We start from the raw sequence: 25,473 nt of genomic DNA on the forward strand, positions 1-25,473 counted from the left end.
TCTTCTCCTTGGAGATATCTTGGAGATAGCTTTAAAAGCTATCTGGACACAATCCTGTGCAATATGCACTGGGGCACCCTGCTTGAGCAGGGGGTTGAACCAGATGATCTCTAGAGGTCCCTTCCAACCTCAACCATTCTGTAATTCTGTCTCTGTGAACTTAAATCTAACCGAAATGAAGGCACACAAGCAATAAGACAGCGTGCTACAAGAGTCTTTTCCAATTTTTAAGTTAAGCCAAAACAAAATAAAAAGCCTCCCCAGAGGTTCTGCTGCAGCATGTCTGTTGTTTAGTGCTGTCTGTCTGGGAAGTCGCTTCATGTAATTATGGTGTGAGACACTGATTGCATTGCTTGAGCTTTCTTTGGAGGCTCAGGCATGCCTTGCAGTTTTCCCTAGGACAGGCCTTTAGGGCACACAAAAGCCATCCAGTGTGTTGTGTGTTAGGTCCGTTCATTTGCTTCCAAATGCCACAATATTCCATTGTCCCAGAGATTATCCGGTGGCGAGGCAGTCTGATGAACAAAAATCCTCTGTTGGAGACCCCTTTAAAAAAAAAGGTCTCATTAATCCACCAAAGCATGATCCCAGTGATGACAAAATGGCCGCCAGCTCGCTGCCCCACTGGTGCTAGGGCCTCGGTAACACAAGTATGTGGGCTACAAATGTCAGCAGCACGCTGTGAGGGATCTCAGCAGACCTCAGCAGGGAAGTACGATCGTCGTGAGTCAGTATTTGGCTGAGAAGCTGCTTAGAAACATCTAAACAGGCGTCTGCTTCCAGAAGTGCGATGGGTGGTGATTCAGCAACACGGAGAGACAGCTCTGCCCCAAATCCCTTCCCAAGCAGAAGGGGGTACCTGCTGGATGGGATGCAAGGGTCGGGTCTGCCGTAGCCCTCTGATGGTCTTACAGGGAACAAGAGCTTTTAGCTTCAAAGAGCTCATGCTTCTGCTTCCAGCCGTTGGGCATCCCGAGTCTCTCCAGCACTTCTTTTTGATCTAACACCTGCGCTGTGTGCCCATGGGAAGCCCAGCACTCAACTTCTGTGCCACTCTGGAGCTTTTTTTTGGGTGAAATGGTCATGCCACTGCTCCTCTGCAAAGTGATTACATGAGAAAAACACTTATTTGGAGTAAAGTTACCCTCTCAAGTTATGATCCTACAGAGCCTGATGTTAATGGGGTTTGCTCCTTCCCTGCTGGGGCCTTGAGAAGCAGCAACACAAGTGGCAGCCAGCATCAGCGTGAGTCAGTGTCAAGCCCCTGTGTCCTACTGAAATTACTGACCCTGGTGTAAATAATACTCCGTCTTGTAGGAATCTCGTCAGTAGCCCTGTTTATTCTCGACTGCTTCCCAAAACCTGCATTGAAGGAGGAAGAGTGTAAGTTTCTCTGGGGCGAGACACTGATCATTGCGCCTTGGGTTCCCAGTTCCCCGGCAGCAACTACACTGGTCCCAACGCCAGGAGCAAGGCTCCAGGGGTGAAACCGAGCAGGGGGCAGGTGGGTTTAGGGAACGGGCTGCCAGACCCCACCGCGGGATGCAGAAGGGGCTGTGGGAGCAGGCCAGGAGGATGCCAGCCATGGTGGGTGCCCTCCCTCGTGGGGGGGGTGCAGCACCCGGTGGGGATCGTGGGGAGAGAAGGGGGCCGGGGAGAGGGAAAGGGCTGGGAAGAGAGAGGAGGGGAGGGGACAGCGAGGAGGGAGGGGAGGCTGAGGGCGATGATAAAGGCGGGGAGGAGCGGGGACGGGGATGGGGCGGAGGGGGTGAGCGGGAGAGGGGGCGAGAAGGCGGGGGGAGACAGGGGAGGTCGTTCCGAGCCGTGCCGAGCCCAAACGAGCCAAACCGAGCCCAGCCGTGCCAGTGAGAGCAGCACCATGCTGCCGTGCCCCATGCGGCGCTGAGAGCGGGCGCCGCGATGGGCTGCGGGGGCAGCCGGGCAGACGCCATCGAGCCCCGGTACTACGAGAGCTGGACGAGGGAGACCGAGTCCACCTGGCTCACCTACACCGACTCCGACAGCCCCCCGCAGGAGCCCGGCGGCGCCGAGGCCGGAGGCAGGGAGCAGGGCGCGGGGCGCAGCGGTGAGCGGGGCCGGGCGGGGGGCGAGGGGGGACCCCGGGCTGGGATGGGGCTGGGGGGAGCCGGGCACTGCGCTAGGGACGAAGGTGGGATAGGGAACGAGGAGCTCTGATCTGATGTGGGCTTTGAACGTCTTGTCAGAACTAGTCGGTATGCAGAGGTGTCTAGAAATCTCAGGCTAGCTCCAGAAATTCATCGTGCTGCTGATGTACCAGCACCACGGGGAAATGAGTGCTGCCCAGATAGATCCTAGCCTGCGTGTAAAGCAGTCAGTGCGTACGGGCAGCCTCAGCGTGTGTGTGGTGAGGGAAGAAGCTTTGCAGCTTTTTATACCAAGCTACAAAGCACCAGGGAGGTATCACAAAAAGTGCATGGCTGAAAATTGGCAAAGGTGGGCACCACCGGCCAGCCGGAGCAGGGAGACGAGGACACCGTGTGACAGGGATGGAGAAGAGAAGGGGGGTGTTGTACTCCTGGGGGAAAAGATTAGAGAAGGAATTCAAAGAGGTTTGAGATGATTTTGGCTGGGAAGCTTGAATGACAGGCAACGGTGCTATCTCCAGCAGGATAGACACAGCAAGAATGGCCTCAGGACTCACATTCATCACTGTTTTAGCCATATTTACTTTATGTTGATGGCTGAACATCATACAGAGAAGTCTGAGATGTGATACTGAATAGGAGATGATAAAGGGATGGATCAGTAAGTGTTCTACACGGAAACACGCGATAATTGAATTCACAGATGAGAATACCAGAGATAAGAGGCAAGAGATGGCTCTCAAGTACACTAGTAAATGATTAGGGCAAGAGAAACACTCTGCAAAAATACATTGCAGAAATGAACAGAGAAGAATGAGGAGAGGCTAATAGGAACAAGGAGGAACAAGGCTTCAGAAGGGCAAGATTCACACTTCAATGCAGCCAGGCTGGCCACAGCCAGCAGCTTAAGGAACCTGGGGAATGCTCAGTGGTCCTAGAAAGTCATAAAGTACCTCAGTGAGAGCTGTGGTAGGGTAATGGCTGAGTAGGAAAGGAAGGGACTAAGGAGAGGTACTCCAGTGACCAGAAACGAGGCATTCTGTGAATTTACAGATGAAAGGGAGAGGAAACAGCAATTGGAGGGGCAAATGAGGTCAAGTGTGGGTTTAAGGCTTACACAGGAAAACATGGCTTTATTGTGAGAGCTGAGAACTACAGAAGAGCGGGGGACAAAAGAGGAGAATAAGGGAGGGGAGAAGAGGATGAAGGGGCAGCTGAGGAGATGGGATATGATCCCATAAAAACTGGGGTAACGGGAGGTAGGAAACTTCTGCAGCTGGGAGCCAGGGGGAAGGGGGCAAGCCAAAGGCAGCTGGGAGAAGAGGATGCAGTTGTCCTTTGTCATTTTTCCCTTGGAATAAATTGGGAAAATGCAGTGAAGAGAGAGAAGTGAAGACAGGATGAAGGAACGATTGGGGGAATGAGCCAACAACAACAAGGTGGCTGGGATTGTTGGCTTGTGTCAAAGGAGTGCAAAATAACAACCCCAAACATTGGATATCAAAACAGAAACAGGGACAAATTGCTCTAGGTGGATAGAACATGTGGTATACAGGATCAGTGAGCATACCAATGAAGAAAGGGCTAGTAACTGCTATATATTAATTTTAGTAATCTCATCTCATCCCAAAATTTCATTATATCCTTCTCTTCTTGTAAGACAGCATATTTAGCGTTCTGTCTACTCTCATTGGAACTGGATGTATTTGTGCAGCCAAAAGTTTGTATATTTACTAAAGCATTTTGAGAGCTAAATTCTCATTAAATTAAAAAGGAAGTCGTGCAATAGGTTTTTTTATTTTTTTTTTAATTTTCTATTTCAACTTATCCTTTCTTAGAATATTTGTTCGCTTCCCTACATGATTTTTTACGTTTTAACATTTTTCTCCATTTTGGAGGGGGAAGACCTATGGCACAAGAGCAATTGTTACAGCTAAAATCAGACAGACAACTTTTCCCAGGTTCAGGACCAGTCGCTAACAGGCACAAATACGTGTGATCGCAGCTGGCTGCATGACAGCGCTGAGCCTGTGGCAGTGATGAGCAGGGTGCGTTGGTAAGGATGAGTGCAGTAAAAAAGTAATAAACGACTTCATGAAGCACCGCAGGTGGTGAAATTGAAAGACATCTTCTAAACCACGAGGTTATGTACTGTTCATGGGGCGAGTGGCTTCCAGGAGGGAGAAAAAAGGAGGACTCACAATGAAAGAGTACAAAGGAGCAGCTTCTCGTACGAGCACCATTGGTGTGCAAGCGAAGAGCTTTTCACAAGGTTCAGCTACTGCGTAGGCTATAGCTGGGGGAAATAATAGACTACATTTCTGCTTGGTAACCGTTCCTTGATCCTTGCAACCCTCTGCACAAATTGCCTTCCCTTTCAGACAGTCTGATTCAGCTAAGTGGAAGTGTTAGCACGAGAAATGACTTTGTGAGGGAGGAAGAATCCACAGGATCAGGCTGGTCCCCAAGGGCAGACACAATGCGTTACAGGCAAACCACAAGGAAAAGATTTAATGTGAAAAAAAATGCACAAAACCTGAAGTATTTTGAAACACATTTGCATATTCTGCTGTGTTACATTGGGAATCTCTGATATGTGCATGTGTGCAGGCTGGGAAGTTAAGATGCAAAATTTCCTACCAGTGCTGGAAAAGTGTGTTCAAAACCAAGTAAGTAGCAACTATAACAATTTATCCTTTCTCAAGCAGACCATCTTATTTCTGTTTCTTTTATTTATTTATTTATTTATTCATTCATTAGTGACTAAGCTGCTGTATTCAATTATTTTTTCTTTATTACACTTGAAAGTGCCTCAGATTGGATAAAGCAGCATGTTGCCTCATGGTTAAGAAGACCTAACAGTCAAGATTTAGCTCATTTGCTGCAAACTCCTTAGGACAGGATCTGTCCTTCCTGCTTCCAACAGTGACTAGCACAGTACGACCCCAGTCTTGGCTGGAGATTGTTACTTAAATGCAAATAAAAGTAATTAATTTTTAAATGATGTAGCAACCAAGTGAAAAATATCTCCCTTCTATCAGAGCTGAGAAGCTGTGTATTGATTGTCTCTGAACTCATTTGTTCAGTGCCTCGACTAATAAAACGTTCATTTATTTTTTATCATTCCCTCTCTCACAATATTGGCTAAGGCTTTGAAACCAAAGACAATTGGTTTTTATTGTCTTTGTGCTTTGTACTATTCCCATAGTAAAGTCTTTCCTCCTGAAGCACATTGAAGAAAAATATTATCCACAGGTCTGACCTGATGCACCTGGGAGAAACAACTGGCATCAGAAAACAGAACTGCAGTTGGTGATCTGCCAGAAATGAAACCTACACTGGGATCAGCTCATCCCTTTTTGAAGACATTCACAAAGCAGCTATGAAATGGGAGCAGATTGTAGCCTTTTATTCAAAAAAAAAATACTGTAAAAACTCCATCACAAGAATAGGAGAAAAATGTCATTAGTATCCAGCAGCCTGCTTGGCTAGCATTTTACCTTGCAAGGTTGCCTTTAGTGTAGTTGTGCACTTATGAATAATTCGTGTTCTTTCCTCTGGGGTTAAAGGACACAATTACGCTGCTGTTTGGTGACTACGGGAAGTTTTATAGCCTGTGCTCATCCTTGCAGTTAGCCTCTGGCCAAGCCTCAGTATGCAGAAAGCAATGCTTCAATGTCAACCTTCCGTACAGAAGTTTTTGAAAATTGCTTTTCCATTCTCTATAGTAGGAGAGACTGAATGCAGTTTGAGCAAAATCCTCGGGCTGTTTGAATACTAGTTGCCATAACAACACAGACCGGGGATTGGTTTTGACCACAGCTGCAATCATCTCTTGCTTCATTTGCCAGGTAAACATACAGTTAAAGGCTTAATATAAATGAACAAGCATCAGGTTGTAAATGAAGAACTTCTTTTGTGCAGCAGAGTGTTTCTTGTAAATCAGACTGCAGAGGAGCATTTAATAAAAAAATCTGTTTTAGCTCGGGAGCCAAAGACTGCTCACTTTTGCTAGTGAGTAATTCAGGTATATCAGTATCCCTTCTGCCTGTTAAAACTGCTTGTTTAACTGCTTGCTTCAAAATCTGGTATGCTTAAGGAACAACTACAGCAGTGATTCTGGCATGTGATATTTTAAGGAGATAACCTTATTGCTGGTCAGAATTACAGTAAAAGTGAATAAAGAGAGCATCTTCCTGGGCTGTAGACATATTACAGTAATTCCATACTCTGCCTTAATCCAGATCTTGGGTATAATAATATGGTATGAGTTAGAGGAACCCATTTTAATATTGTTTCTGGACTTTAAGTGTACAGTCTCTTTCAAGTTCAGCTGTCACTGGAGTCTGTATGGAGGACTGTACTGAAGAAACCCTTCTAAGACAAACAAAAAAAAGGCAAGAGAAGAAAGAACAATAGAGCATGTGTGATGTTTCGTAGAGAGAGAAAGCTTTTGCTTCTAATTTTTATCATGTGGCTTTCAGAAAGCAGAGTTCTTACGTGTCTGCTCAGCTTTGCACACCAGCTTCTAGTGTGTTAACATTCACATGGGTGGGTAACAGCCCTCTTATACATGTAAGGCTCCTCTGTAGAGCGTGTCATTGCAGGTCCTTTAACAGCTGCACAAGAAGCGGATTAGAAAGCACAAACTCCACACCAAAAGCTCAGAAAGGCGGCTGTTTTGGAAGAACTGATCACCCACAAATACTTCAGTGACTTTAGCTAAACTTTTCAGCACATCTGCCAGAGAGGGATGTGAAGTAGCAGCACCAATGCTGTTCCCCTATGTCCTGCTGTACTCCTGCCTTGGAAATGGGAAAATAGCAGTAGCCTTTGCCAGTAAAAATAGACAATTTTGCATGTGTCTATGGATCAGGGAATTATAAAAAGCCTTAGACAGCAGTGGAGGAAAACACTAGAACTAAATGGAAAGCCTCTGTAATAAATGATGGTGGGCAGCCCACTGCACTGACAGCACTGCTGTTCTTCGTTCAGCACATACCCTTGGGTTTTGCTCAGCATCAAACCCAGTGATGGCCCAAACCAATATTTACACCACTGCAAGACAGCGTTAAAATTATTAGAAGAATTTGATTCAGCTGATAAATAAGGCTTTTTGTAATAACCATATTTTCCTTGTATGTCTGAGTCTTCAGACCATACCCACCACACTCCTGAAATTAAACATCTCATTTCTGAGCACGGTAAAAGTCCTGTTGATATTGATACCACACGATTAAGCTTTTTGCTAGATTATGAGAGAAGGGTTGTTAAAGAAGTAAATGTTGTTTGGGAGAATGTGTAGGGAAAGTAAATAATTTGGGTGGGACAGTTGCTGCTGTTTCGCACTGTGGCCATTCTGGGAAATCATCTGCTTTGTGAGTATTTTTATTTCTTGTGTTCTGTCAGTTCAGCAAAAGGTGTCAGTGATATTTAGTGTTTTCTAATGGGGCAAATAAACTCCCTCCACCACCTCTAAGTATTTGTTAATGAATTCTTCCTTAACAAATATCCACTGCCATATAAAAAGGAGAGTCCACAGCATGATAAACTTAATTAAAAGTATCAGAGATAATCAACAGATGAGAGAAATCTCCTACTAAGAGCCTTCAGCTTGCTGTTTTGTGAGCTGCCCTGGGCTCTGTAGGTGACAGCCCCAGCAGAGTTTGATGGCCGTGTGTTTGTGGCACCAAGGGTGGCACTGAGCCCCCTAAGAGGTGCTGCCACCTCCAGCTGCCCATCCTGCCCCATGAAAGCAGGTGCTGGCATCCTTCTGCTTTGCTGAAGGAAATGGCTGAGGAAGGATTGTACAACCTGAGCCCCAATCAGTTATGATTTTTAAACATATTATGAAGACTTTTCCACCAGGTCTCTTTATCTCTGAATAATTCCCCTCCAGACAAAGGCCGAGACTTTCTAAATCCCTCTTACAGTCTAAAGTAGACCCGCTAGGACTGATAGTTTACCCCAGTATAGTCATTTACCCATGGCTAAAACAAAGCCACTAAAATGCGATGTGTGCAAACACTTAAGTGAAAAACAAAAACAAAAACAAAAACAAAACAACAACACAAAAACCTTAAAGTGGAAAAAAAAAAATCTGGATACCCGTTGTCAGGTATAAAAATACATTTCTTAGTAGAAACAGAAGTGATGTTGCTCATCCCACTTTTTTTCTCAGGTACTTTTGCAGTTTACAAATGAAATCAATAGATTGCAGTTAAAAGTTCTGGGCTTTAAAGTTGGCTTTTATCTTAAATTCAGACACAGTAATAGGAGGGACCAAAAAACTCTATGACCGAAGCTGTGAGTTTAGTATAAGGCTTTTGATTTGACTCCCATAAAGCAGCACTCTTTTCAAGATTGTGCGGATAATATTTCAGAAGATGCATTATGTGATTACGTACATGGCTCTGCAGTGCACTTGCATGAAAGAAAGTGGCTTGTACCTTTATTGCAGAGTGATAGATAATGCATTCCTACCCCGATCTTATTACCTGATGAGCACATGCATAATTATTTCCCTAGGCTGTCACACTGCCTTTTCTGATCTGTTTAGGAAAAATGCAGGTTAAGAGTAAAACGAACAGGTAAATGGGAGAGAAACATTTTACTGGTAGCATTGGCAGCTTTAGGCTGCAAGGTAGGATTTTCCATATTAAGGTTTTCTTAAATGCACTGTGAGCCTCCGGACTGATTCTGTATTGTCGTTGGCTTGACTCAGCCTTAAATTTTAAGCATCTGATGAAAATTAAGTAATTTTCAGCCTCCCATTCCTGCTGGAAGATCATGGGTTCACATTAGCCTGCTCAGGTGTATGCCAGCTAATCAGCCAACCCCTCTATTGATTGATATTTTTTACCAGTTTCCTAGCAATGCATATGTTCATATGTTTCAGCTGGATATACATGTAGTCCTCTCCCTGCTTCCTCTCACATTGCAGTTGTCATTCTTGTAAACTGCTTGCATTTCCCACGAGGGCCATCAGAAGGGTTTTATGCTGACACTCGCTGTGCTGGAAGTATGAATATCTCCTCCTATCTGAGTGATTTCTGAGTGTGTTCAGCGCTGGCAGGAGAAAAGATGAAGAAATTGTCATGGAGTTACTTAGCAGATTGCTAACAGCTGATGGCATGAGGTTTTAACACAACCACTGCAATTGTTTTAGGATGAGCACAAAATGTGAGCAGCACCTTTGTCACACACATACAGATATCTTAAGCCAAAGCATTTTACAATCTCAGTCATACGTGAGCCAGTGAAATCATCAATATCCATCCAAATATTCATAGACTGTAAGGCTGGAAATTTCAACTGGCCATACAGCCTTTTTTTTTTTTTTTCTAAATTAATTCCCACACGGAGTGTGAGTATCTTCGGGACATTCAGACTTAATTTACAACTTGCCAGTCATTGACCTTTTGCCAAAGTCCTTTTAAATTATCCCAGTAGCTAATCACTCTTTGTTAAAGTACGCGTCTCATGTCTCACCTGGAAGCTTCTGCTTTCATTTCCAGCTGCTGAATGTTGGTGAACAAAGCTGAAGAGACATTTTGGATCAAATTTCATGTGCTTGTAGATGCTTTTCATGAAGATTTCTGTTTAATCTGCCTAAATATTTTGCTGCTCCTCTCAGTGATTAATTGAAATGATACAACCTACTCGTCTTAAGCTTCCACACATGATTAACTAGGTAATGAGAATGCTAATAATACCTCCTATTTCTGTACCAGAAATTATTCTAAAACAAAATGAGTGACGTTTCATTGCCCCCTCCCTAAGAAGAAAGAAAGACCATGAGAACACCTGCAAATCGAAGCCACTGTTCAGGACCTTCCTTAAGAGAGGGTGGGTACAGCAGTTGTGGTAAGGGTGGTTGGGAGAGGGTCAGCAGCTTGCATCTTGTTTTCCATCCAGCACAGTGCTTCCCTATTTTTTTTCTTTCCATTTTAAAAGTAAAGTATCAAACACCAGCTGATCCAAAAGCAAACACCTCTGGAAAACAGAGGTGACTTGACTTAGCTTGGAAAGCCATGAAGTACAGCACTGTGCATGGAGTGTATCATTTTTAGGGTGAATTTTTCACAGGCAGTACTGAAACACAGCATAGATCTCCATACAGCATGTGGAGAATACGATCCACATGCTGTCTATATTTCTAACATTTAAAGTGTTTTGGAGGTTTGCTATTCGTATGTTGATTTTTCGCTTTGGAGGAAAGAGCAGTCTGTTTCTGGCACATCATGTGGCATTGGTAAGTTCCTTAATCTGTTCCATCTCAAGATTTTCCCAAGCTTAAAAAATGTTCAGCCGTCAATGTCTGAGACTTCTTCGTGTGTATGGAGGCTCTTCCAAAATGTTGCCAATGCTTTTTCCACAATTCAGTGAAAATTCAGTTCTTCATTCATGTTCCAGCTATTAAAATCTGTATCTTCATCCATCGGACTCTGATGCCTTTCTGTCATGAAGTCCTTCCCTAGCACCCTGATTATAATCCTTTCAAGCTTACATTTCTTATCTTCCCTTCAGGATCAGACCAATTCCCTCCTAATCTACTTCTGGAGTCTATTTTCCCTGCAGTAACTTGATCTTTGAAATGATCACAGCATCTTCAGAACATTCAGATTTCCATGCAGCATGACGAGTCAACAAATCTAAATCCAGGCTAATATTTTGCAGATATTTTGCACACCATTAAAGATCATTGCAGAGTGGCTTTACTATTTGGAATAAACATAGATTTTATATTCACCTTTCATTTCATAGATGTGGTTGCAAAATTTTAAGTTTGTTTACAACAGCTCAGAAGTTGTACCATTTTTCTTTATCATAAATTGAAATCAAAACATGCCAATACAGAGACACTTTGCATCTGTCTGTAACTGGGAAATAAGACCATCTAGAGCACATCAAGGTTTGTGGCTTTAATGCTGACTTCCCTGTGTTCTATTTGCTTGCTAGAATCCTTGGGTAGTCTACAGCAGAAATCTTAATATTGCAGTAATAAATCCAACCAGACTTTCAGAGCTATTTATCATATGTTTATTTATGCATGCACATGTTAAATTGCAGTTTCAGAATCTCTAAAAAATTCCTTGTATTTACACCAGAGGAGCATCTTGCCATGTTTCAAAAAAGCCATGAAAGGAGAAGTTTTGAAATACACAGATCTCTAAAAATCTCATTCGTCTTATGCTCAGAAATGAAGTTGGAAAAAAGGAAAACAAGATATGGTGCTTAATTTCTTGGTTTTGCCAGGACCCCGTTGTGCATATATCATTTACATTATTAAATATATTAATCATGAGCTTGTGCTTTGAGTACCGAGTTTGACATTTTATGCCATTGTGTTACAGAAGAACATAATTCTGTAAGACTCTGAACATGACAAAACCATGGCCAAATGAGGATCAGAGAGTCCCATTTGCCCTCTGCTATCTATTAAGTGTTATCTGAGACCTCTTGTCTTGCATGAACACAGATCTCTTCATATTCCTCTTATTTATTACCTAGTTCCTTAGCACTGAAAGCAAAGTAGGTACTTTCTAAACAGAAAATGAGACTGCCTTGCTCCTTAGGACAAGCAGAGTTCAAACAAGCAGATGATGGGACATGGGATGCAGCCCTCCGGCTGCAGGGCATGCTGTGAGCTGAGGGCAGCACTAAGTCCCCAGTGGCAAAGACACAAATACTTTTGTTTTCTTTTGTTTTGTTTTGCTTCACTGTCGACAGTTTATATCATGTTAGAGTTCAGATAAATCGGTCTGGATTCTCTGAATGTCTGGGAGGTAAATGTATTGCATTATGATAACTGCTGATTCAATAAATACAAGATGTTGTTTCTGATGACATTTCCCTGCTGCAGAATGTTCTCCCTCTGCAGATCTTCTGGCTCTTTCATCTAGAGCAAAAAAAAAAAAAAAAAATCACTCTTTGCTATGTCCAAAAGTTTCCAAATCCTTCCTTTTTGGGAAAAAAAAAAAAAAAGGAAAAAAAAAAAGTCTGTTGCAGTTGCACTGACCATCTGGCATCATCCCTTAGGCTTCTGCTTCAGAGGCAATGACTTAAGCTCTACTTTCTTCACAGCCTCCAATCCATTCATTTTTAATAGGACCCATTCTGTGTTGTATTTTTGCTGTACAAGTACCTACCAGCACTCAGCCCTGCAGATGTGTAGTTTTCTCAAGCATCAGTAGTTTCAAATCAGGAGAGCAGGCCTAGAAGACAGGTATTTCAGTGATCTGTATGTCTGTTACCCATCTGTGACACTAAAAGCAAGAATTCAGTGACAGTACCAAATACATATTCTCTCCGTAAGTGTCTACATGTTGTAGTTATAGCATTCATTATTCTTTACTGCAAATTTTCTCTGAGTACATCTTTACAGTGCAGTGTACATCTTATTATGCAGGCATTTTATAAAGCAGTTATGCATTATTCATGAGATAACAGCCGTGATAAATAAAAGAAGGGTGTTGCTGAACCAGAAAATTGAACCTTACTGGTTTGTCATTGCCAGTTCCGTAGATATAAATTTGGCGTGCTCATCAACATTTACTCACTTTGAACAGATGCATGCTTGTTATTCAGTACCACGCCACATGACAGCACAGGGTGCACAGTACTGGGTCAGATCTGGAGCTCATTTGGGTCAGAATTTGTGTCTCCTGCTTTGAGGTCAGGCAGGAGAACATTGCTGCAAGCACATGGGGAATCATTTCCTCCACCAAGGTCTGATCCTTGTGGCTAAGATTCATGTATTCTCTGTACTACCAGGCTTCCTACCCCTTCCCAATTTCTTTTCAGCGGTAGCTATTGTAACATTGCTTTTTGGAATTGTAAAATAGTGTAATATACAATTTCAGTTCATTTTGGATCTTACTAAGATACTGCTCTTTGGACCCAGACTATACAGCCAGGCAGCCATACCTTCATGCCATCTAGGTTTTCAGAAGTTTCCTGGAATCCTGATAATTATGGGCTGCCTGTAAGTGTTGCTCTCTCATTGCTTCTGTTCCTTTCCTTATCACTAGCAAACATGTATTAGCTATCTAATACAGAGACAAGTTATAGAAAAAGCTATGAGGCTATGAGGAAGTCATATCTCTATCTTTTGTCATGCACAAAATTGACCCCATAGTTCTCTCTCTCTTTTTTTTTTTTCTGTATCTGTCAGCAGTTGATCCATGCTTTTTGCATTTTTGCTTTTTACTCCAGTTTTTCTTTTGCACTCTGAATTAATTATACCATTTTTGCCATCTTCACATCATCTTTATTTCCATACTATAATCTGGTTAGAAAGAGTTAAATCTTAAAAGTAAAAAATTCCTCTTATCTTTGTGAAATATTCTCATAAAGGATGGTTTGTGCATTAATTCTTAGGAATAACCAGGCTGTATGAAGAACTACAGCATCATCTATATGTTGCTCCTGGTTTTATCACTAGCATTGTCATCATAACAGAAAAAGAATCAGAAATACACATCTAAGATTTTTATTCCATATTTTACATTTTCTTTGAATTCTCTGTGATGAACATCCTCTTTACTAAAATGATCCTTTAAAAATCTTTCTTAGATGGTTCCCTTCCCATTTTGGAGGGAAATGGTTTAAAGGGTAACAAAATATGATCTAAACATGCTTTATTTATTTTGTGAGTAGCCTGCAAGGCTATGAACAACTTTTCAGAGCACAACTTTCAAGTGTCATTTAAGAATTAAAATATGCCTGCGAACAGTATTTACCGCCTAGAATTTTTTATGAAGAAAACTTAAGTCATGGGTTAGCCATGAGTAGGACACTATCATATGTTAAAGAACTGAAAAGTCTGAAGCACTACGGAACTTGAAGATAATAGCTACAGTTATTTAATAGAGAGTTTTAGAGCAGGGATAGAACTAAACAGCATCATCAAAGTGCGCAGACTCTTCCTTCTAAAAACTAATTCTGATGTTTACTTGAACACATTAAATTTTTCATTAAGTTTACAGCAAAGAGAGTAGGCAGTTATCCCAGAGAGACTGGAAAAACTCGGTGTCCTACTGGGAGTCTGAATATTCAATGTTATTATAAACTACTAATTGTGAGCAGCAGATGTTCTTAGAGAGTTAATTTTATATATTATATAAAATGTCTCTCTCTACATATATAGAGATATTGTTTATATGAGCTACCTAAAAATGCTATCTAATTTTTGTGTTAATGGTGAGAATTGTGTTATATCCACCTTGTCCTGTTCTAGGAGTTCATATTACCTCTGATATGTCTGTTGATCTTCACACAGGATACATATTTCAGGCAGATTTTCCTATCTTGCTGGTCTTCCTGGTTGTATCGAGACATCTCTCATTTTAGGTGGCTCTCTGTTCACTACGTATTAATACAGTTATTAAAGTGCTCATAAAAAATACCCTTCTTTTAAACTGTGGAACATTTCAAACATGCTCAGGTCCTAGGGGCAGATTCTAGTTATTCTGTGTCAAACTGAGTAACTAAAGTTGATATTTGTCCATATCCATATTTTTCAAAACTTACATATTTGATGCAGTTTGAACAAGAGACACTATTTTAAAGCCACTATTTTAGTTGAAAAGAAAAGGGAAGGGCAAATTTGGTTTTTCAAAATTTATTCAAATTCTGAATTTGAAAATACTTGAAGAATTATTTGAAGATTATCATTTGATTTAAACCGTCCGACTTCTCAGTGAAAGAGATTTTAGGAAAAATGTTTATTTGTATAGGTTTATTTGTAAGCAGTCAGCCATATCGCACCGTACTTTGGACCAGCAACTTGTTCAGAAGTCCTTGGGATACTATTCTTCCTGTAAAACAACAGGAGTCTTTGGTGAATCTATGCTGAATGGAAGAAACAAATACATGTCCCCTGATCTGGGATTCATTCAGAGCAGCGTGAACATACCTCTGAAGGATTTAGGCAGCCCAGCAAGGCAACTCGATGAGAAGCATGAGTGTAGCTGGATGAGCAGTCTCGGTTTGTGTGATGGTCACCAACATGAGCTGGTCTCTGCGGCTTGTTTCAGCTCCTGTGCTACCTTCTAAGTTGTGCCGGGGCTACTGCTTGCGTCACTGGATGCTGAATGAAGCCCAAGGATTGATTTCAGTTAAAAATAACACTTTTTTTTTTTTTTTCCCCTGATGCTGCTGAAAGAAGTGTTTGTCAGACTACCGCCTAAAGGATTTCTATCAGGCTGGTAAGAAATACAAAAGTCAACTTGCCTGTGCAGCTTAGAAAGCCAGCAGGAAGGAAGAAGACAGTAAGCATCACCTTGGGAGAATAACTTATTTTAAGTGCAGTTCTCCATGAGAAGATAGGCTTGGATTTCTGGGTCTACTGCTTGGTGTGTGCCCTCCCTGCGGTCACTGAGGGAGAGCTCCTGTACCTTCAACAAACAGGATTATGAGCAATGAAACGCCTGTCTTTTATCGCCCATTTCTCCCCATGGTGAGAACAGTCTGGCTGTCCCCAAACATTGCCTAACCATCCCTGAGAAGGTCACCGTTACCTTGGTGGAGGTTTGATAACCACCCAGAAACCCTGATTGGGGGAATAAAGCCATAAAAATAATTTAAGCTTGACAGTTCATTAAAAATAAAAGATAAGAAGTTGTCAGAGAGTTGTGATGGGATCCACTGTTTTCCCTGGCCCCAGAAGACCCACAGACTTCTGGCAGGGGTTGTCCAGGAAGACAGGAAAGTGAGAAAGAAAACAACACTGCTGAACCCATTTGTTTGAATTTCCACTGAAGCTCTACAGTGAAAGTCTGTGGAGGGTATTTACTGAACCTATGCTGTGAGGACGGTATAAATATCTAGACAGTTAGCTCGCTTTAAATGACACTGAGGCAAGACTCCTAGCATTGCCAGCCTGTTAGCTTGCGAATTCCAGATTGTGCAGGAGCGGAAAGTTAGCTCTTCCATTTCTGTGCACCCTGGCAAGCTCCAAATAGCAATGCAAAATAGTTGCTATTTAAAAAGCAACAATCTGTTCCTGGTCTTTTCTTTAATATCATCTCTGGTTTGCAGTCAAGAGTTTCTCAACTTCAGAGTAGCAAACATCTTTCAGAATAAAATAATTCATGGTCTGAATTTTTGGGTAGACCTGTGTGGTGCCAGGAGTTGGACTTGATGATCCTTATGGGTCCCTTCCAACTCAGGATATTCTAGGATTCTATAAAAAAGCTTTTCACTCTGCTAGGAGCATCTAGTATTGGTGGTCACAGGCTCATCTGTATATACATGTATCTATATAGTGTGACTGAAGGTGGAAGGCTCAGATGCTGATACCCGGTTCACTTCTGACAGGTATTGGGAGAAATGTCTCATCCCTGCAACGGATGATGCTCAGGCTGAAAGCTAACAGAGAATAAAACAAAAACTGAACCAAATATACCACTGATTGAGATTTTCCATCAGCCTCCAGGAAAGTATTGATGTAACAGAATTTGTTCTGTGCGAGATCAAGGGAGGGAACACAATCTTCTGATAAATGAACAACTGTGCTTAATAATAAAGTTACTTTTCAGCAGACAACTGTTTCACAAGACAACTCAGTTAGAGGCCATATGGCCAAAGGGACACACGGTGGAAAGTAATTTGGGAGGATGACTCCACAGAAGGAAAAACTTATAAGTCATATATGCTTGAAACATCCGAGATTCAATTAATGGGATTAGTAGGGGATGCCTAGAGCATTTTGCCTGTTCAAGGCTGTGCTCAAACTTGTTCACGCAGCTCCTCTGCAAGGTGAATAAGCAACCCATGCCATGACTACTGGCTTAGAGCTCTTACTCATACATAGATAGAGGCCTCTCCGTCTCCCTTCCTGAAAACTGGTTGTCTGTGTGGTCTATACTGTTTCATGTTCTGCACCGTTGCTTTTCTGCCTCTCATTGTACACTGTGGAGTGGTAGGAAGACAGAAGACTTAAAATACAACTGGCTGTGGGCTTTCTGGAGATGTAGGAGAGGTGGTTTACTGGTGTCTGATGGCAAGTAGATTTATGTGTGAGAACAGCATTTGTTTTTATATCTAGCAGAAAAAGGTAGTTCCAAAGATTGAAGTATTTTTTTGGTTTCCTAAATAAACTATAATATAATATTTTCAAGTTTCAATTCAATATTTGTTTATTTTTAAATCAAAAGATAGACGATCTAGCATTATGCTTAGTAGCTACCATTACAAGTTAAACTGTCCTAGGAAAACTCTAACACCATCTTCTGACTGTTTAGGGAAGTGCAGTGACTAGTTTTTATTGACTTCTGAAATCCTACAATTGTAGAATAACAGAATGGTTTGTGTTGGAAGGGACCTTAAAGTCCATTTAGTTCCAGCCCCCTGCCATGGGCAGGGACACCTCCCACCAGCCCAGGCTGCCCAAAGCCCCATCCAGCCTGGCCTTGAGCACCGCCAGGGATGGGGCATCCACAGCTTCTCTGGGCAGCCTGTGCCAGGGCCTCACCACCCTCACAGTGAAGAATTTCTTCCTAACATTTATTCTAAATCTACCCTCTTTTAGTTTAAAGCTTATTCCCCCTTTGCCCTAGCGTTACACTCCCCAGCTGTCCTGCAGCCCCCTTTAGGCACTGGCAGGCCGCTGTAAGCTCTGCCCGGGGCCTTCTCTTCTCCAGGCCGAACACCCCCAGCTCCCTCAGCCTGTCTGCACAGGACAGGGGCTCCAGCCCCCTGAGCATCCTCATGGCCCTCCTCTGGACTCGCTCCAACAGCTCCATGCCCTTGTGCTGGACACCACCCCCAGGTCCTTCTCCTCAGGGTTGCTCTCAACCCATTCTCCACCCAGCCTGTTTTTGTGCTTGGGATTGCCGCAGCCCAGGTGCAGGACCTCACACTCGGCCTTGTTGAACCTCATGAGGCTCACACAGGCCCACCTCTCAGGCCTGCCCACATCCCTCTGGATGTCATCCCTTCCCTCCAGCTTGTCAACCACACCACTCAGCTTGGTGTCATCACAAAACTTGCAGGAGGTGCACTCAGTCACACTGTCCATGTCACTGACAAAGATGTTAAGCAGTGCTGGTCCCAGTACCGACCCCAGAGGAACACAGCTTGTCACTGATCTCCACCTGGACATTGAGGCATTGACAGCAACTCTTGGAGTGCGACCATCCAGCTGATTCCTTACTCATCAAGTGGTCCATCCATCAAATCCATGTCCCTCCAATTTAGAGACAAGGATGTCATGAGAGACAGTGTCTTCCCCTATCCACCAATGCTATCATTGCATTTGTAAACTGCTACTGTTGTTGTTTTCCATTGATAAAGCAGGTTTTCTGACAGATCTCTCCGAAAGAATTCAGAATTTACTCTGCTTCATTTTTAATACCCATATACTGTGTTTGGATTCCCACCTGGTTCATGACAGGAGGTTTTGATGATGCAATGCACATTTCAAGTACCAACGAATTTTCATTGTTTTTCCTCATATTTATTTTCCCCTAGAATCTGTGACTATTTGCATCTTCTTCAGGTTTGATACCTTCATTGCCAGTTAGTAATTTTTTTTCCTATTAGAACATAAAGCTCTTTATAAACAAGCTTTGCCAAAATAAAATTGAGACCTACAGTCATGCATCCCATTTGCTCTTTGTATTTGGATTTCAGACTCAGCATTGCAACCAGACGCGTAGTGCTCTGCACTTACTGTAAATGACAACAGATTTTTGTTAATGTAATAAGATGAGAAAATTCTTTTAGGCTGGTCAGTATTATACTGTACAATGTCTGCCTTGTCCACCCAGCTAGAGCAGAAAACAAATTAATAATTTATTTTATTACTGATGGTCAAAAGAGTATGAAATATATTTTTATGAGTTTTTTTACTCAACAAAAATAAGTTTGAGGCCATAAATAGAGCAGCACTCTAGTCTCTTATCTGTCATGCTCCCTACATTTACCGTAACTAAAACAGATTTAAGGGGAACCCATTTTTGTGCCTGCTTCTGGGTTCTTAGTTAAATCCTTGCTCTTGCAATCAGCTCCTTGTGGGAACTCCCACAGTCCGAAGCTGATGGAGATCTGCAAGTGGATGAACTGCTACCATCTTCCATCTTTTCTGAGTCAATGTTTCACAGTGAAATATAGAAGAAAGGGAAAAAAATAAAATAAATGTAAGGATGGTAGCTACAAAACGAGGTAGGATGCTCTCAATGTGGTATCCATGACTTGCATTGCTACAAAAAGGGGTGAAACAGGAGGAAACCACCGCCACAGTTATAACCGGCTGCTCAGTACTAATTGCACAATTTCACACATCCCCACCAGGTATTCTGGAGGACGGAAAATCAGCTCAGACGGGTGTAAGCACAACGTCAGCCACGGCAGGGATTCTGAACGCCGAGAAGAGGACCATCAGCGGTCCCCAGTGCGCAAACCCCACGGCTCACCCCGCTGGAGCTGTGCCGCAGCGACAGAGCGGCTTCCGAGCAGCAGAGGTGAGGGTGTAATTAATTACATGCCCCAGCACTTAGTGCTTACCTCAGCTGGGTCAACGCGATTTTCGTGACAATCCTTCTTGTTCCAGTCAAGCTGTATTTGATGCCTTGGGATAAGACAAAATGGTTGCACCGCACCACAGCATGATTAAGCCCAGCGCCTCTGACAATGTCTCATGCCTGAATGGCCACAAAATTGGTGTTTTATTTGATCCAATCCATACACTTGTTATGGAAAAAAAAAAAAAGTCATATTATTCTTCATCTCAGTCCCGCTGTGCCATGTGTTGTGCAAATTATTTAGATTAAAAATCTGAAAGGGAATATGTTTTTCCTTCATTACTGCTTTGCTGAAATTATGTGCACTGCATGGTTCATTCAAGGCTAGATGCAAAGCTTGAAGAAGGCAGTAGGAGTTTTTTCAACAACTTCGCTAGGCTTTGGATCAGGTCCTACCTCCTTCTACCCCTCACCTAGTGTAAGCTTTGTAGAAGGATCATCCATAACAACCATGGATGAAAAAGCCAGTCTTTGGGGCCTCAGCAAATGGAAAAAGCAATCTGTGGTAAACTTTAAGTTTTATTTTCTAACAAACAACCGCGTTGGCACTTTCACGCGTATTTTAAACCTTCACAATATTACCTGTCACAGTTCTGAAGTACAGAAACATTTCCCAGTGACACAAATCCTGCCATATCCCACAGCTCCAAAAGTATAGGTACACGTCGTACATCAGCATGACATCTAAAGCCACAGGTTTGCTGTAAAGAAAAAAAAAACATAAATGCCTTTTATAAGCATTAGCCCACAGAGAAAAAAGAACTGGTCAGGCTGAATGTGGCTGAACACAACTAACATAATTATTAATCCCATTTGAAAGAGACTTGGCCACACTTCAGAATTATAGTGTATACGTGACATATTGTTGGAGATTGTTTCTCTCATTTTGCAAGCAATTGAACAATTACTTCTGCGTTTAGGCTTACTAGTCTAAATATGTATAATAGGGGTAATATGGGTAAATTCCCACAACATATTAATACCGTGAGTGTTGGCTTCTTGGCGAAGTGTGGGTTCCTGACCTGGGGCACTATAGCGTTGAATGTATCCTCCTACCTTTTTCTAGCTAAGATACATTCAGTAATGTATTTGTACTATTGCAACCCAGTGAGGAAAGGAAATTTCTGGTACTTATAGCATCACATAATGTTTGTAGCACTTTTAGTAGGTCGTTCACATTATTCTATACATCTAAATGGAGGTATCTAAGAAAGGAATAAAATTTGTCTAAGTTTCTTACACCCAAAAAGGAAATGTAGCTTCCTACAGTGGAGAAGGTGTAGTACCTGAGTTAGGCTCCAGCTCTGAGTTGCAATTCTGAATCTTGTTTTCACAGCTATTTAGGTAACCATAAGGTGAGTAGGTTTCCAATTTGGACACCTAAAGTTTAGATGCCTAGGGGAGGCAGTGTGACTATTTCTGCCACAAACACACATACGCACCAAATCAAAATATGTCCATTTTATTCATCTGAATATTCACATTGACTACAGTTTATCTCTAAATGCCATAGAAAGCAATGTGATGTAGCACGTGGGGCTCTCAGGAGACCTGGGCTATGCCATTAGTTTGTAAGGCAATGGGAGGTAATTTGCTTGACCTCTCTGTGTTTCATTTTCTTAGGCATCCAGCTTTACAGCATCCTCCTTCCTCACCCAATCCATTGGTCATATGACAGGGTTCAATCTGTGGTGTTGAGAGGGAAGGGGCATGGCATGGGCTGTGTCTGATGAAGCTTAGCACTCTCCCATGAGGGTAACATCTGGACGTGGTGCTGGGCACCCTGAGCAGGGGTGGCACCAGCTGGCCTCCAGAGGGCCCTGCCAGCCTCAGCCACTCTGGGGAAGTTTGCAAGATGAAAAGGACTTGGATGTAAAAGATGCTGCTGATGAAAAGAGTCCTAAGATGAGTGAAGGCAATATAATGGCCAATCAACCCCAAAAGCAAAGGTGAAGTAGGTTATGTCACTGATTGACAATAACCTACCTTGATTTTCATGTTACATGTGGTCTTTGGAGAATCACTGTGTGAGTATGAGCATTGGGGGGGTAGATAGCAAAGCAGCAGGTGTATTCAGTGCAGAAATGAGAAATAATAGGCGCTGGAAGATGTGACTCCCAGTGCTGCCCACAGATAAACATGTACTTTCCATTCATATCAGTGGAATTTTACCAGACATTACAGCTGGCATTATTACCAAGTAAATTACACTTAATTTACCTGGCTTTATTTACATTTGCAAATTGCCTTATGAAACACTGGAAATGCAATGATCAAAACCACCTATCTCAGCTCTGTGTTTATATCTGCCCACTCATGAGTGTCCTTTGCTAGCCCTATGCAGTTTCCTGAGCATTACAGCACACTGTTTACGGAAACAAGCAGACAACCTAGGAGATGAAGGAGGATAAATTTAAATTAGGCATGTATTTGCATGCTTCAGAGAGACTGACTTTTTGAATATTTGGAAATAACTTGACAAAGATCTGGAAGGTATATATTGTATGTACATGTAGGTCTTATATGCAAGTAGAACTAAGAGTTATTTTGAAACTGTATTTTCTTTTAAGAAGCCTAAAAGAAACTAGAGAAAAGTCCAGCTCAGGCTAGTCACACCCGATTCCCAGTGACATCCAAAGGAGCCTCTACTTTCCACTTCTGGACTGTAACCAGATTTATCTGCCCCACTTTCTGAATACACACGTACAGAAATGCTAATAATAGTCAAGAGGGTTGATCCAAAGCCTACTGATGTCCACAGCCTATAAGCAGCTATAAAAGCTTACACCCATGCTGAATGTGAAACTTGTTCCACACCACAGTACCGTGAAGATTGATGAGGTCTTTCTGTTTAGTAAATAGAAGTGTTTCCATTAATTATGAGGCAGTTGCCAATGGCTCTGTCCTGTCAGTGTGGAATTCACTGTGCTGTTTAAAACTTTCACAGGGTAAACGGGACACACAGAAAATGCCTACAAAAGAAGTCACCATTAATGTTACGAAAAGCATCAGACAAAGCGACAGAAGGATAACAAAGAATTGTGTCAATTAACAAAGTAAAATGAAAGTGAGAATGGACCTGAGAATACTTCGCTGCACTTTAAATGTGATCAGTCACTGAAGATTTGAAGATCTCAAGATGATCTATGTCGGATGCAGTAGGCAGCTGCTGCTGAGTGCCTTCAGAAACATGTTTTGTAGAAAACATCTGCAGACACTGTAGGATGTCGTTTGTCTAAAGCAGTGGCACCACACAAAGACCAAAATCTGTGCCGTTTGTTTTTTACTAAGTGCTATGTTATCTACTTGTGTATGTCTTGTTCTGCATTGCTATTGGGATGAGACTGCATGATGAGAGGCATTGTTCATCTCAATTTAAAACAGCAAATGAAGAAAATTAAGCTGCATTTTTAGACACAAGGGGTTCAAGTGTGTACATTCAAATCTACAGAGTTAATTTAAAGAGCTCACTTTCGTAAAATTCAAACCCAGATATCTCAGAAAGAGACACAGAGGTGGCTTCCATTAAATCTCTTAAACTATACATATCAGTTATATAAAGTTAAGTCACATAGAAATCTTTTTATATATTAAACTTTCAATTACTTAGTTTTAATTTATTTTCTATATTGACAGAATTTAGGACTTAGAAACAATAACTTCCATCCTAATCAGACTTACTTGAAGTTCCTAGTTTGAGCCGGCAAGTAGAGCTCTGGCTATTCTGGATTTTTAGACATGGCCCTTTAATTATGTTGAGACCCAGACTGAATTCACTAGACTCTGGGCAAATAGTAAACACTAACCTTACATGAAAATAACTGTAACTCTTAAAAGAATATTTTGCCAATGGCAGCTCAAAAAATTAACTCTATTCAATCAGTTGTAGTTGATTTGGTGTGCAGAATGTATTTAGTTACATTGTACGCCTCCTGTGTCATGATATTCCATGTTTATCAGAAATACACAGCTAAAAGGAATATAAATTTCCAGTATAGTGAAGACCAGGAATTAATTCAACATACTGCTTCTCAATATAGAAGTAATAATGTATATTCTCTGCGAATTTGTATTTTTATGAAGACAGAAAAGGCAAATTTATTTGCCTTCCCCACCAAACATATATGGATATCCCTAGAAGGTCATTTAAAATAACTACTCAAAAGTTGTTCATAACAAACAGATGGCACTGGAAAGAAAATCCATGTATGAAATGCAAGAAATCTTTTTTACAATTGGGCAAATCATTATAAATAGAACTGTGGGACTGAATCCTAATTTATTCCATATTATGATCATTTTAATGACTTGCTGCTAGGTATATGAGTACTTAACACCTTCCGTGGAGTACAACACGTCTATGCAATAGGGAATTGTTTATTAATTATTCCAACACAAAGGCAAAGTGAAATCTGGAGTCAGTAAGAGATTTTTGCATACAATAGAATATGCATTTGTAAGAAATATTTCTTTTTTATGTCCTAAAAGGGGACAAAAAATGTGTGCTACACTTTCTGCAGTTCAACACGTTATCTGAAAACTGATCTTGTGCTGCATATTTACATAAGACAACTAAAAAGTATGGAAAATAGTGTTGTACACATAAGACAAACACAGTCTGTATACATCCCTCCAGCCTGTGGCTCCCTGCCAACTTGCTTGCAACATTAGAGGACAGGAAGGGACTTGACTCACTCTAACAATAAACCGGCTGTAGCAGCCCAGCAATATTCATCTGGAAATGGATAGCCATTGTTTGTGGCCATGTGCTAATCTGATTGAAAGCACACGTCCAGGATTCTGCATTATTTGTGCAGAGCAGACCGTGAGCCATTTCAGGTCTGTGCCAAACTCGTAACCCACTCCTGTTTCAAAGGATTTACATGCAGAGAGAGTACTGTATAAACCCGTGTGACACAGGAAAGCTACAGAAAGGAATTGACGATGCTGGTATGTGTAAGGGTACAGCAGATTTTGAAAGAAGGCAAAAGGGAAGTTTCACTACATAACAAACTGTTCCACAGAGAGGTGCCTTGGACAGATACAACATTAGGGTGAGCAGATACAAAGACAAAGGAGTGCTGGCAGTGAGGTTATTTACTAGCTAAGAAATCGCTTCATACTGATGTGCTGACCAGATGCATCTGATGTCTGAGGCCACGCAACAAAAGAAAGGTGGCAGCGCATCGGTATGAGAGATAGTCCTATCTGAATATGAGTCTTCTGAGTCTCCTACTCAGAGTATGAGATATGACAGGGTGGTTAGCAGGAGACGGCATTGCTACCTAATTATCTGTGCTTATGTTGCTTTTGTTGACCGCGTCCCCCGGCAGGGTGGCAGCTGTGGAGCCACAAAGGCTGAGTGCCCTGCATGACCTCTCTATCTGCTCTTGATAACTCTCCTGAGCTACTTCAAGGTCATAACTTCAGGGCATTCAAAGACTGGATCCAGCCTTTGCAGTATGAACCATGTCTAGTTACAAGCAACCTCCTAAACTCCTGTCCTGTAACACGTTACTGTTCTTATTCATTAAGTGGTAAGTGAAGAGAAATTACCTTATGTCCAAGATGATAGTTTGTTAGCTCTTGATGCGTAAGCTCCCAAGGACCTTAATAGAACTAACAGCAAGTTGTGGAGACATGAATCCTGCCTCTCTACATAGATCGGGTTGTATTAATGTTTTCTTTACTTTACCTCTGCTAGAGACAACTACTAGCAGAGATGACCAATTTGCTTATGAAATATTACACCACTCTGTATAATTAAGGGTGGCAAAATCTAGCACAAGACTATACTGCACAAGACAATTTAAAGAACT

At 41.9% G+C, this 25,473-nt stretch overlaps 1 protein-coding gene across 1 annotated transcript; it reads left to right on the top strand.

Moving 5' to 3' along the window:
• Positions 1-1,920: 1,920 nt before the first annotated feature.
• BAALC (BAALC binder of MAP3K1 and KLF4) lies at positions 1,921-22,706 on the top strand (the record flags this gene model as incomplete). The annotated part of the gene is made up of 3 exons (XM_082752472.1): positions 1,921-2,086; positions 19,425-19,594; positions 22,602-22,706. 3 exons carry the CDS (start codon positions 1,921-1,923, stop codon positions 22,704-22,706), a joined length of 441 nt encoding a protein of 146 aa, XP_082608598.1.
• Between the last annotated feature and the right edge of the window lie 2,767 nt (positions 22,707-25,473).

Source organism: Aythya marila (assembly GCF_965140915.1).
Source record: "Aythya marila genome assembly, chromosome: 2".
Lineage (NCBI taxonomy): Eukaryota > Metazoa > Chordata > Aves > Anseriformes > Anatidae > Aythya > Aythya marila.